This window comes from Schistocerca serialis, chromosome 2 (genome assembly GCF_023864345.2).
Source record: "Schistocerca serialis cubense isolate TAMUIC-IGC-003099 chromosome 2, iqSchSeri2.2, whole genome shotgun sequence".
In the NCBI taxonomy this organism is placed as follows: domain Eukaryota; kingdom Metazoa; phylum Arthropoda; class Insecta; order Orthoptera; family Acrididae; genus Schistocerca; species Schistocerca serialis.
The window spans coordinates 1162286590-1162298646 of record NC_064639.1 but is presented as its reverse complement, the minus strand read 5'-3'; the positions used below and the strand labels follow the sequence as shown (position 1 = coordinate 1162298646).

Genomic DNA, 12057 nt, shown 5'->3' with positions numbered 1-12057 from the left:
TCCGGTGTGGGATCCGCATCAGGTGGGACTGACGGATGACATCGAAAAAGTACAAAGAAGGGCAGCTCGTTTTGCATTATCGCGAAATAGGGGAGAAAGTGTCACAGACATGATACGTGAATTGGAGTGGCAATCATTAAAACAAAGGCGTTTTTCGTTGCGACGGGATCTTCTCATGAAATTTCAGTCACCAGTTTTCTCCTCCGATCGCGAAATCATTCTGTTGGCACCCACCTACATAGGGACAAATGATCATCACGATAAAATAAGAGAAATCAGGGCTCGCACGGAGAAATTTAAATGCTGGTTTTTCCCGCGTGCCGTTCAACAGTGGAACGGTAGAGTGACAGCTTGAAGGTGGTTCATTGAACCCTCTGCCAGGCACTTTATTGTGAGAAGCAGAGCACTCACGTATATTTAGATGTATATGTAGACCTTGGTTTCGTCACATGTTGAAGACACTCACCACAGCACTCCTCTAACACCCGACAAGTCTGCGCAGTTCCCGAAATGTTCGTGCCGAGCCTCAGGGCCTAAGTCAAACTCAGGTAGAGCACGCGCCTTCCCCACTCCACACACGGACAGGACGCCCACCGGCACTACATGCACTGTGCGTGTGTCTGACTGGCAGTCACTCCTCGCCAGGTGAAGCTGCTGGCGCCTGGACGGGTTTACATCGTCATCAGGTCAGTGGTCGTAATGCTCTGTCTGGTCAGGGTATGTGTTTACCGGTTTGCGTGGCTGTGTCGTGACTACTACAGTTTTAAAATGGAAGCTAAAACCGAGCCTGATCGAATTACACGCAGTGAGCACAGTCCTACATCAAAATCGGATACCTACGTGTAAAGGACCCAACGCAAATTCACAACGCTTTGAGAGAGGTGTGTGTGTGAGATAGTGTAGTGGATCATAGCACAGTGTCGCGGTGATTTCCACGTTTCTGTGGAGGTCGGGTAAGCATTGAAGACAACTCAAGAAGTGGAAGGCAATCAGCTGCAACAGACTACACCTCTCAGGTTATTGTTAATGACGTTTTGAGAGAGAATCGACGAAAGACACGTGAGGAAACTGCGTATGAGGTCAGAGTGGCTGAATCTCCAGTTTAAAGAACAAGAACTGAATAGTTAAAGATGAGAGACATTGCTGCCAGTTGGGTTCCGCATGATTAGAGTGAAGAGCAGAAAGGAGGTTGCAAAAGAATCGCAGGAGAATTGCTTCAACGTTATCTGGCAGCAGGAGAACTGTTCCTGAAAGTATTGTTGCACTTGTTGAAATCTGTATACAAGATTCTGAGCTAGAACTGAAGTAGCAATCGTCAAAGTGGAAAAGTTCCGACTCTCCACGCTTGCAGCTGGTGTCCTGGTTTTTCGCGATAATGCAAGAGCGCATATTGTCCTACCACTGAGAGAAACGCTCGACAAATATGGATGTTCATTATTTCCCCACCCACCACACAATCCTGATATGAACCCATCAGAGTTTGATTTGTCTCCCAGATTGAAGCAACAACTTTGTCGAAAACGTTCTGGTACAACTGACGAAGCACGTAGTGTGGTTATCCGAGTAATGAGACAGCTCAACAATGAAGATGGCCTATCCGGTGTACAGAGATTGCCAAAACGTTGGGAAGCTGCCGTAAACAAGAATGGAAGGTATTTTGTGAAATTAATTATTTTCTTCGATTCTGTCTTACAGTGTGCATAACTTCTGAGGCGACCCTCGCAGCAAGTTAATTAGCACCGTTTTTACGCGTAAACGTTCAATTATTGATATTCCCACAGCTGCTAGTTAACTTACCCCAAAGATCATAAGAAATCAGAGGGTTACCACACACAACGGGATCAAGCCAGCTGCACGTTGAGGATACCTTTGTTTATATTTGGGCGTTTCATTAAATAGCACAGCTAAACAAGCTATATGGGGAAAAAGCTCCCGAGCACCCAAATGAACTTACCTTCTGCGACGTTAGGTTGTGCACGGAAGCGTGAAGCCGAAATTGGATGTCCCGGTAGGATTTTTTACCCAATAATAATCAACCAGAAGAAGTAAGATAAAACAGTGCGTGATCGTACGGACCCACGAATCCGGACATTCCACGAGAGAGATTGCGCATGCGCGTAGCATCACAATTAGCGACGTTATTATGAAGAGGCTACTCCAGGAGGTCACTGATCCCAGTCGCAGCTGCGGTGTGTTAAATTAGCCGGTGCGTCCCGCCTAACTGTAAACTACACTCCTGGAGTCAATCATGAGCAGTTCTTATAAACAATGTTTGTTGTTGGCTGGGAAATGCCGTGTGATGCGTTCAGCTCCCTAACTGGAAAGGTTTTGAAAGGTTTTCTTCCGTTGTGTACATTGGGGCCTAGTAAAGTTTGAGAACCGCGACTTATGCGTATCGTGGGGTGCGGGTGTGCGGAGGGGAGGGGGGGGGGGCACTGAGCTGAGCTTTGCGTCCTCATCATCTAATGGACGGATCACCGGCCGCAATGTCACATGCCCTCACCCCATGAGACACTACGGAGTGGTTCGGAATTTAATCTGGTACATTTGTGCGAACCTTAAGACACCATCTTTCCTCCCAGGGCAGGAGAAAGTCAAGCTGTGAAAACGTCTTCCATAAGCAGCGTTCTAACCTCCTACCTCCCAGTCTAGCCCCAACGCTCACTTCCGCGTTAACAAGCAATACAGTTCATCGAGAGACGATAGAATCTGTCTTCGTTGTTCAGCTGCTGCTCGGAAGCCATTTCTAACAGCTTCGATCGGTTAATCATTTAGACAACTTGATCATGCTACGAAGAGATTCGAAAACAAGACATCGATTCCTAAAACGCAATCGTATCGCAAATACAGCGTGTGCAACTTGCTGCTGATGATGACAGCATCTCTGCACTCACTTCAGCCGAAACAGTTTATATTGATTTAATAATTAAGAAATCTTTGACTTCTTCCGTAACCGAAAAACGAAGTCCAACTGGTTTAAAGAAACTGAGAAAGTCCTAGTAGAATTAAAGATTTCAGAAAATTCACTTATTGATCGAACAGCTAAATTAATTACTAAAGTTGAAAACATAAGGTTCCAAGACAAATCCACACAAAAGTCCAAACCCTTCATCTCGGAAGAAGGGAGGAGAAGAAAATCAGAAAGAATGAAAAAGTACTGGGCCTAAAGAAAAGAACAACGCACAAAGAAATGATTGATCCAGCGTACCCCAAAGTGGGTGAAACGAGAGAAGAAGAATTTAGATGGTAGTTCCAATCATAACGCAACTGGAAGAGCCAAAGATGCTCACCAAATAACTGCAAAGAAAATAATTAATTTAGGCATATACGATCGTGTGTTTACAATGAACAAATACCACTGTTTAGCTGCTGGTTACATAGCAGAGATTTAATTACTTTGAAAGTACCCTACGTATACACTACACAGAATGTCACAGAAACATGCGCATAAAGTGCACTATTTAAATAGCTAGAAAAAAGCAGTCTGTGACTGTATTCATACATAGTATTATTCCTAACAATTTGGAAAGTTATAATACTGAAAATTAACTGTAATTAGTGAAAATTGGCTGTAGTTACTGAGAATCAGTTTTTCTCCACCGGACAATCCAAACACGCCACAACAGATTAATGCTAACTGCATATGACTGTAATTGTTACAATTAAATCAATCTTAGTTATCAAAAAGATTAAAACTCTGCTCACGAAGCCAATACAAATACAGTAAGCCACAACGACTAGTAAAATTATGAAATCAAATTTAGGAAACGAATCGTAATTAAGATTACTAGAGCTACTGAGATTCTTTCAGATAATTCAGCCATTGAAAAAATCTTACCGTTGTGGTACCTGAGGGATGACATTATGTTTCGCAGGGATAAGTAGTAAACTGAAGTAATGTTAGTAAATATTTGGAACAGTAACGGGAAATCAGAGACACCAAGTGCGAAGTAAGTTTTTAAGTTTTACAAATCGAGTGCAGTCCCGCAGTTTATTTATGACAGTGAAATTGGATGTTAACGTAAAAAGACAAAAGAAGAATTCGAACTTGAGAGGCAGAGTTTGTGAGGAGAACTAGTAGAGTTACAGCAACAGTGACGAAACGAAACCATATGGGCTTAATTAAAAAACTTTCGCCATCTTCCAATGTATGACTTTTCATACTGAAGCTCTTCTATTAAGTGCAACGAATAACGACTAACTTCAGATCTTTAATTATATAAACGATCAAACTATTTCTTAGAAAACTTCATAGTTCCGGCACTAATTGATTTATGATCATGTCTCTTATAAATGGTACTAAGACTTCCAACAGCGTAAAAATAAACAATCCTGATTCACATAATAATAAATAAGACTATCACGTAAACGATTATAATAATAATTTTATTCAAGAGATACCTTAATTCCACTGAAACTGTCATATACAAACTGTTGATCTGAACTTCCTTTTTTAAATGCTAAATAGGAGATCACTTTCTAATGTTCTGCAAAATTATATTTGTTTGGTTGCAAACCGGCTTTCGGATCTTAGGTCATCTTCAGGCGATGATAATTACGTGCGACTTACACAGATATTATTCGTACAAAAGATACAAAAATGGTGCCTAATGTTTACATACGAAAACATTTTTTTTTCTTTTTTGGTCACGTAAAATTAAATTACATTAACAAAAAAGGTGGAGGAACAAAATTCTTACGTTGTGATATATTTAACAGTTTATGTATTTATGGCTTGAACCTAGTATTTGTAACAGAAACTTAACAAACAGGAAAGAGTAAATTGAGTCTGGTGATTTAATATTATATTGTGTGTCACGTGTTTGGTTTATTTGGTAGCGAATACATGGCACAGAATGCCAGCTTAATAGTAAATGGTCAGACTCAGTTACCTTTTTGTTAAATTCACTTATAGATACAAGGTTCAAATTGTAAAGATTCACCTTGTTTCTTATCCTTTGTTAAATGCATGTCCATTTAAAAACTTTGTCCCCTCCCCCCTTTTGTAGTAAATGTAATTATTTCTGTGTGACAAATAAAAAAATTATGTTTTGCTTTGTAAACACTATGCGTCTTTTGCACAATCAATTATGTGTTTAAGCCACACATCATTTCTTGCTGTTTTTGCGACATTCGGTTGTCACCTGCAGACGGCGTAAGAACCCGAAAGATGAATCGCTAGAAAACAAATGTAATTTTGCAGATCATTAGGAAATGTTTTCCCATTTAATATTATTAAATACTACTATCATGTTCTGCCAAGCACCAATGAAAAGTTTTCTTGGAAAAAAAAGAAAAGAACAAGAAAAAGAAAAGACCTCACATAGCTGCTTGTTATGAGAGTCACATTGCCATCATCTGTCTGAGTTTGAGTGACCAAGCAGACGTACCTGTACATGCGAAACACCTGTCGTGAGGTAAAGGTATAGGCTCATACTGTACTCGTCTTACCTACAACCAGTTATTTGTGTCCCTGCATCCCATCCCATCACATCACACTGCTGCCTCACCTTCTACAGCAGCCTCACTGACCAATTCCGCTCCTCTTACAGCTCTACCCTGACGGCACACTGCACAATTTCTGCTTTTCTGACTCATGTAGTTATTGTTACTCCTAGCTATTTATATAATTCCTTTCATTTTGTTATTTTTTATCATAAAGAAAATAACGTTTGCCATTACTTGAAATGTAATACTAAATGCAAAAATAGCCTCTAGATGAATTTGTAGGGCTAATAAGTAGTACACACAGGAGGAAGCTATAAGTGTACTGCAAAATCTAACAGAGCATTTGAAATAAGTTGTGGCTAATTTTGCGAAGTTTAATACAGAACTGAATTTTTTGTGTTGGTCAAATGCTTCTGCCCCAAGAACATGGCTTTTACAAAAAACTCAAATTTAACATTTCTGTGTTATGACATAATTAAAATGAGCGTTGTAATATATTAATACTTTTGTAATGTTGAGTCAATTCCTTGTGTTGCACGTGAATAATATGAACAGTTTGACTTCTTTGCACATCTCACACTGTGCTTCACGTCTTCATGGAATACGAGTGACGTCGTATAACAGTAATAAACCACCTCAGTCGCAACTGAACTGTTTTCATTAACGCTACTGGGTTCAGGGTGCTTATGCCATCTTCAGGCATATTGAATTCTGTTGCTTTATGCCTCTGCCTAAAATCATAACAATCTGCTTACAAGTATCTGAGTATTCAAATCCTAACTAAATGGACGCCACATTTTAACAGACGGACTTCCCATATGATGAGCATGCAGTTTTCATTACGATAATCAGTAATAATAGAAATGTCTACGAAAATACGTGCATTTTTTCTGTGTGCTAAGTTTTACCTGTACGTAGCGCTGGCGATTCAGTTTACGTATGTTTCATCACTGGATAAACCATCCGTGTTTCAGCCCAGAGGTTCGCACTGCTGGAGTTGAAGGTGATGCTCATCTACCTGCTGTCTAAGTTTACTCTCCGCGTGGTCGACAAGACGCCGGTACCTCTGCAGACCAAGCCGAACAGCCTCATGCTGTCCATCAAAGGTGGCGCCTGGCTGGGAATCAGTCCCAGATCGTGAAGCATTAAAAAGTGATTGGAAGAGCCAAAGCTACCTGACACATACTCTGTGATTTGCATTTAAGCATAACTTAATTTACCCCTAGGTGCTACTGAATTACCGAGGTCAGCATAGACTCTGACTTCCCTGATGATAGTGTATCTTGATGGCATGGACTCCGCAAAATGGGAAAGCTTGCAGCAGAGAACGTAGATCGTGCCATTGAGGTTACTGGTCTCTCAGATTACGCTTTTTCAAGTCTGTAGAGTGTGAGACATCAATTGCGTGGCGTCCTACGATTTAATACGTTCTATTCCTGAGGGGTAGGGGGATGAGCTTGTGGCAGACATCATCTACCAACAGGTCTGTGCATAATTTATGTGTTACCGCCGGTATCACATGAGCTACGAGTTCCAATACTTCCAACACACCACACCCAGTGCAAATGGAACCAGTTCACACTAACTCAGCAACTTTTAGCTACTCAGCAACCGGACTCCACAAATTTTCCAAAACCGGCCATACAGCAAGTACACGAACTTCACAACCAGCAGCAGCTTTTCGATTTTCTCTTGGCCACTCCTCGAACCACATTAGTGAGACATGTTGTGGGTATGTAACAACGTTAAGCGAAAAAATAATATTATATTATCATTACAAAATTGACAAGAAGCCACTTTATTGCCATGAATATCCTAAACAGCAGAAGGAAGTTGAAAAAGCTTTCAAAGGAAGTAACTTGTACAAAGTGTTCCACTATTATGGGTACAAACGACAGGGATCCGTAGAGGACTATGATATCAGTAAATAATTCCAATAAATATAGGTCCAGAAACCAACTGTTTCCTCAGTACAACATATACGACCGAGTACATGAATATCTTACAACTGAGTCCCTCAGGATTCAAGCAGCAGATACATACACGAGGGCAAACACATTGCAGTTGTTTGGCATGGCCACCGTTCAAGTGAAAACAAGCTTGAGCACGTCTCCTCATCGACGCCCATACACGTTAAAAAATCCCAGACATGTCCAGAATACTTTGACAACCATCCCCCAGCTCATAGACACTAACAGCAGGGCTAAAATACACCAGAGCTTTTAAATATAACCACACAAAAATGTAGACGTAGCCTTAGATGTTAACAGTGTTGTAACATTGAGATGACTGCACTTGTACAACATCGTATCGGGAAAGAATTGGTATCTGGACCTGTATTTACTAGGATTATTTGCTTGTTTCATTCTTCTCCATGCGTCCCTTTGGTTTATACCTACAACAGTGAAACACCTTGTATGACAACTAGCTTCAAGTATAGTAATGAGAATATATTCTGGAGGTATGTTTAAGCTAAGGATAGCATTTAAATTATGTGAGAGCCATATTTCAGTTTGCACAGTCTGCCATTTCGTCATTGCAGAGGTTTCTTTTTCTGAATGAATACTTGTCTTTCTTTGATATGCCATGGGACCGGAGCCGACAAAATTTAGTGTACTGTAGGAGTCTCTTTGTACTTTTCTCAAATTACTGACAAAAATCTATGTGTTAGAGTGAAGTGATTCAAGCGAAGAGTTAAAATGAGAATGAAAACTCGCTCTGTACTTCTCAAAAGTGCAGAAGACTCGTCTGCCCGAAAACATAAACGCGCTCTTCTACCTGAAGAACAAGGTACGCGATTCGGGTATGGGGTTAATGGATCCTCCCTTGACCTTTTATGAATTGCGGAGTGCCCACAATACAGCTAGAACTCCAGCGACGCACAATAGGTTTTCCACGTTCTGTTTACTGGTGTCGACAAGTGGCAACTGTGGCGCGTGGTTAACGTAGCTACTATTGGGGAACGGTGGCGGACGTAGTTCGTGGAGAGGAGATGATGATGCGTAGTAGAGGTTCACATATGTTGTTGCCGTGGAACAAAGACTCTTCGGCTGGTGTGTGGTACAGCAACTGCTCCACTTGCTGTTAACGACTTTATGTAGCCTACGAAGACTTCTGACAGTTACGCGTTACAATAACAGATGAGACTGTGGTGGTGGATTTATCCGAGTCCAAGTGTTTGCGGCGGTAGCCTTTTGATATGAGGGCACATGAAATGCGATTGCTTGAACGATATTGGGAACAGAGAATACGTGCCTGTGGCTATCAGAGGAAGAAGTAACACAGCTTACTATCGTAAAACGTGTTAAAGTAGATTTGTAACGACTATTGAGTTTCTCAAAATGCACATTCTCCCATGGCATTATCTTGTGCCTCCTCTATTAGGGAAATGACAACGTTGCAGTGATCCAACACACAATGCTACTTCCTACTGCCCTCCCAGCTTTTAAAGCTGAAAATAGGGAGAACCATAAGTAACAAGCTTCTGTATACCGCCCAACACTCGAGCATTTGATTTGTTGTTGTGAAACGAGTCAGAGTGTAGTTTAAGTTAACGCTGCTCTAAGGACAGATTGACTTAAAAGCATTATTTGTTGTAATAAATTATTTTTCTAACAATGTCTCAATGACAGCTGATTTAATGTGTGTGTTACAGCTATGATGAAATGTATTGTATTCTATTATTTATCAATAAAATACACATTGTCTTACGCCACTGAATTTTTTACTCGCTCTTCATACGATTGACAATACAATAGTAACAAGCTAATTCCTTGTGAAGATTTTTTTTTAATTAATCTCCTATACTTGTCCAAAATTGAGCTAGTGTCCCACAGCTGTAATCACGATATTGCTGGAAGGATATGAGCCACATTCTTTTTTTTTTAAGTTGTGCCGGAATATGTTATATTGAGAGCCAACCAAGGAAAGAAAATTAACCCTGCTTACAAGAAACACCTTGAGTTTGAGGACGCTAGTTCAGTCTTCATTAAGGCTCATTAGAAAGTGTTGTGTTAACAGTTACGACAGCAAAAATATTAGGTGCTAACGACTAAACATCTGCATCAGAAGGGCGACCGAAAATGAGCGTCCGGGAGGTGCAGAGATCAACCTTCTATGGGATTTATGTATTACATTTGACAAAATTGACATCATCGACAGTCAAGAAATGCTGAAAACAAACTTCTAACTTGCCCCATTAAAAGGGAATGAAAAGTGCCGCGCAAAGTGCATCACAAGGGTTCGCACCAGCAAGATCTCCTTGGGCGTTACAAACGATGCAGGACTTTCACCCACGTATCCACTCTTAAAGGCTGCACGTAGAATCGTATTGGTGTAACGGAGTATTGACAACTGATGCAGTGTGATGGCGTGCAACGGAATGCGAAACTGTCTGTCGTGGAGCTTGTCGTGAAACCAGCTCCACACAGTGCGACCATAATGTTTTATAGGCACGAAAAAAAAAGCATTCAGAGGCTGAATTTGTCTAGTGGTTCCAGGCCATACTCACTACAATGTCACTCACTTTTCTGGACGGTTGGTTTACTCAGGGAGTATGGTTTTCATAAGCAGACCGGTAATGAATCAAAAACAAGTTATTTTGACCAGTTATTGGCCATAAGCACTGCTCATACCATAGTTGTAGTTCTCTTACGCCCATTTTTCCCATTCTTGGTTGCTGTGACGTAAGTATTCCCTACTGCCCCTGCGATATCACGCAGACAAGAAAGGATGGAAGGGAGCAGAGCAACTCCAGATTTTCGCACCACAATGTAACTTTTCATCCAATTTAACATCCAGATTAACAGTCGGCGTAATTGTTGAGAAATACGTTAAGGCGATGTTCCCATTCAAATGAGCAAAACTGGCAGTGTTTGGAAAGTTTTTTGAGACAATGAGAAGACATAAAACGGATTTATTTGGGGGTTATGATTGATCATACTTTTAACTCTGTTTTAGATTTTCAGTGCAAAAAAAATTGCGTCCGTAATTATGGTTTGGTCAAGGGCCAGCGTGTCTGACGTACGCAGACTGCGTGCAGCGTAGGCCTTCACGAGTTAAATCAAAAAGGGATAACATTAGACTATACCACCTTAAATTTATAGAAGCTAGTACCTAACCACAATGAAATGATCTTAACTTTAACGATATGATACCAACCCGAACTATGAGTTCAATTTTGGGGGGTCTGTTTCACTCTTTATTGTTTTACATGAAATATTTAGTGGTAAAGAGTTTCGTATATTATAGGTGTAAGCTCCCGAGAAAAGTGTTTACTTTTCGGGGGACAAAGGTAGAAGTTAATAGATTGAACCGTTTTTATTTTATGCCACATGCAGTTTTGAAACATTTTTCGATAAATCCTGTTTAAAGATCATGGAAAACGTATGTTTGTTATTAGTTCAATTTGCATAAAAAGTACATCCTGAAGTCAAATTTTCAAAATTCAAAATGGCTAATCCAGTACTGCGGACTAAAAGTTATGTTTTACCAGTTTTGACCAAAATATAATTTTAAAAAGTGTTTTTAATACTTACACTTAGTCTGCAACTCCAGCACCATATATCAACCCTTCCTGTAACTAATTGTTCAAATGGCTCTGAGCACTATGGGACTTAACATCTGAGGTCATCAGCCCCCTTCCTGTAACTAATTGTTCAAATGGCTCTGAGCACTATGGGACTTAACATCTGAGGTCATCAGCCCCATAGGACTTAGAACTACTTAAACCTAACCAACCTAAGGACATCACACACACATCCATGCCAGAGGCAGGATTCGAACCTGCAACCGTAGCAGCAGCGCGGTTCCGGACTGAAGCGCCTAGAACCGCTCGGCTTCTGTGCTTGCTGAATTCACAGTATTGGGGAGATAAACGATTCCCCATTAATTGACGACACTGCGCCTCGGCACTATCAAACGATCAAATTTACTTAACTTAAGCCAACACGATGTGGCTCGTAGAGGCCCCCGATTGCTATCCAACCTACAAGTCGTGCGGCGACGGAAATCACGTCTCAGCAGAAAGAAAACACGTCTGTGTTCCGCGTCCAGGAAACAGGGATGCGTCTTCCGCTGCCCAGACTGCCCTGACTCTGCCAACCCACATCAGAAGGGAACAACAATCAGCCCAAATAAGGCTACACACGAGAATGCTTGAGATGTAGGGAATATCAACATGTTGTGAAAGCGACTGCCATCAACTTACAAGCTTAACACTCCTCAAAATTACTTGAAGATTACACGGCGTAATATCACTGCCTGCATCAAGTTACAAGCTTAACACTCCTCAAAATTACTTGAAGATTACACGGCGAAATATCACTGCCTGCTAACGCAATGACTTGGTTATACTCATCTACACAAGGTGCCGTGCCTCCGACACAGTGTTACAATTTATATTTCATCAGCTTAGTTTATAACAGAGAATTCTCGTACCCTTGCACGGAATATGGTCTGGAACAACAAATTACCATCAGTAACACTGAGTGATGACCATACACACAATCAATCAGAGGCGCGTTAATGTAACAGGTCCAATTCCACATCAACACAGACGTGGCCTTATGATAACAACTACCAAATTAAAAAACAACACTTAACTCCTTT

The 12057-nt window shown here is 40.9% G+C and overlaps 1 protein-coding gene across 1 annotated transcript in view; it reads left to right on the top strand.

Annotated features, from left to right (window-relative positions):
* The window catches only part of LOC126458626 (cytochrome P450 9e2-like), a 30303-nt gene extending 21140 nt beyond the window's left edge, over positions 1-9163 (top strand). Inside the window, exon 8 of the mRNA XM_050095794.1 lies at positions 6423-9163. Coding sequence (XP_049951751.1) covers positions 6423-6589 — 167 coding nt within the window. The 3' untranslated portion in view covers positions 6590-9163. The remainder of the gene's footprint in view (positions 1-6422) is intronic.
* Positions 9164-12057: the final 2894 nt, after the last annotated feature.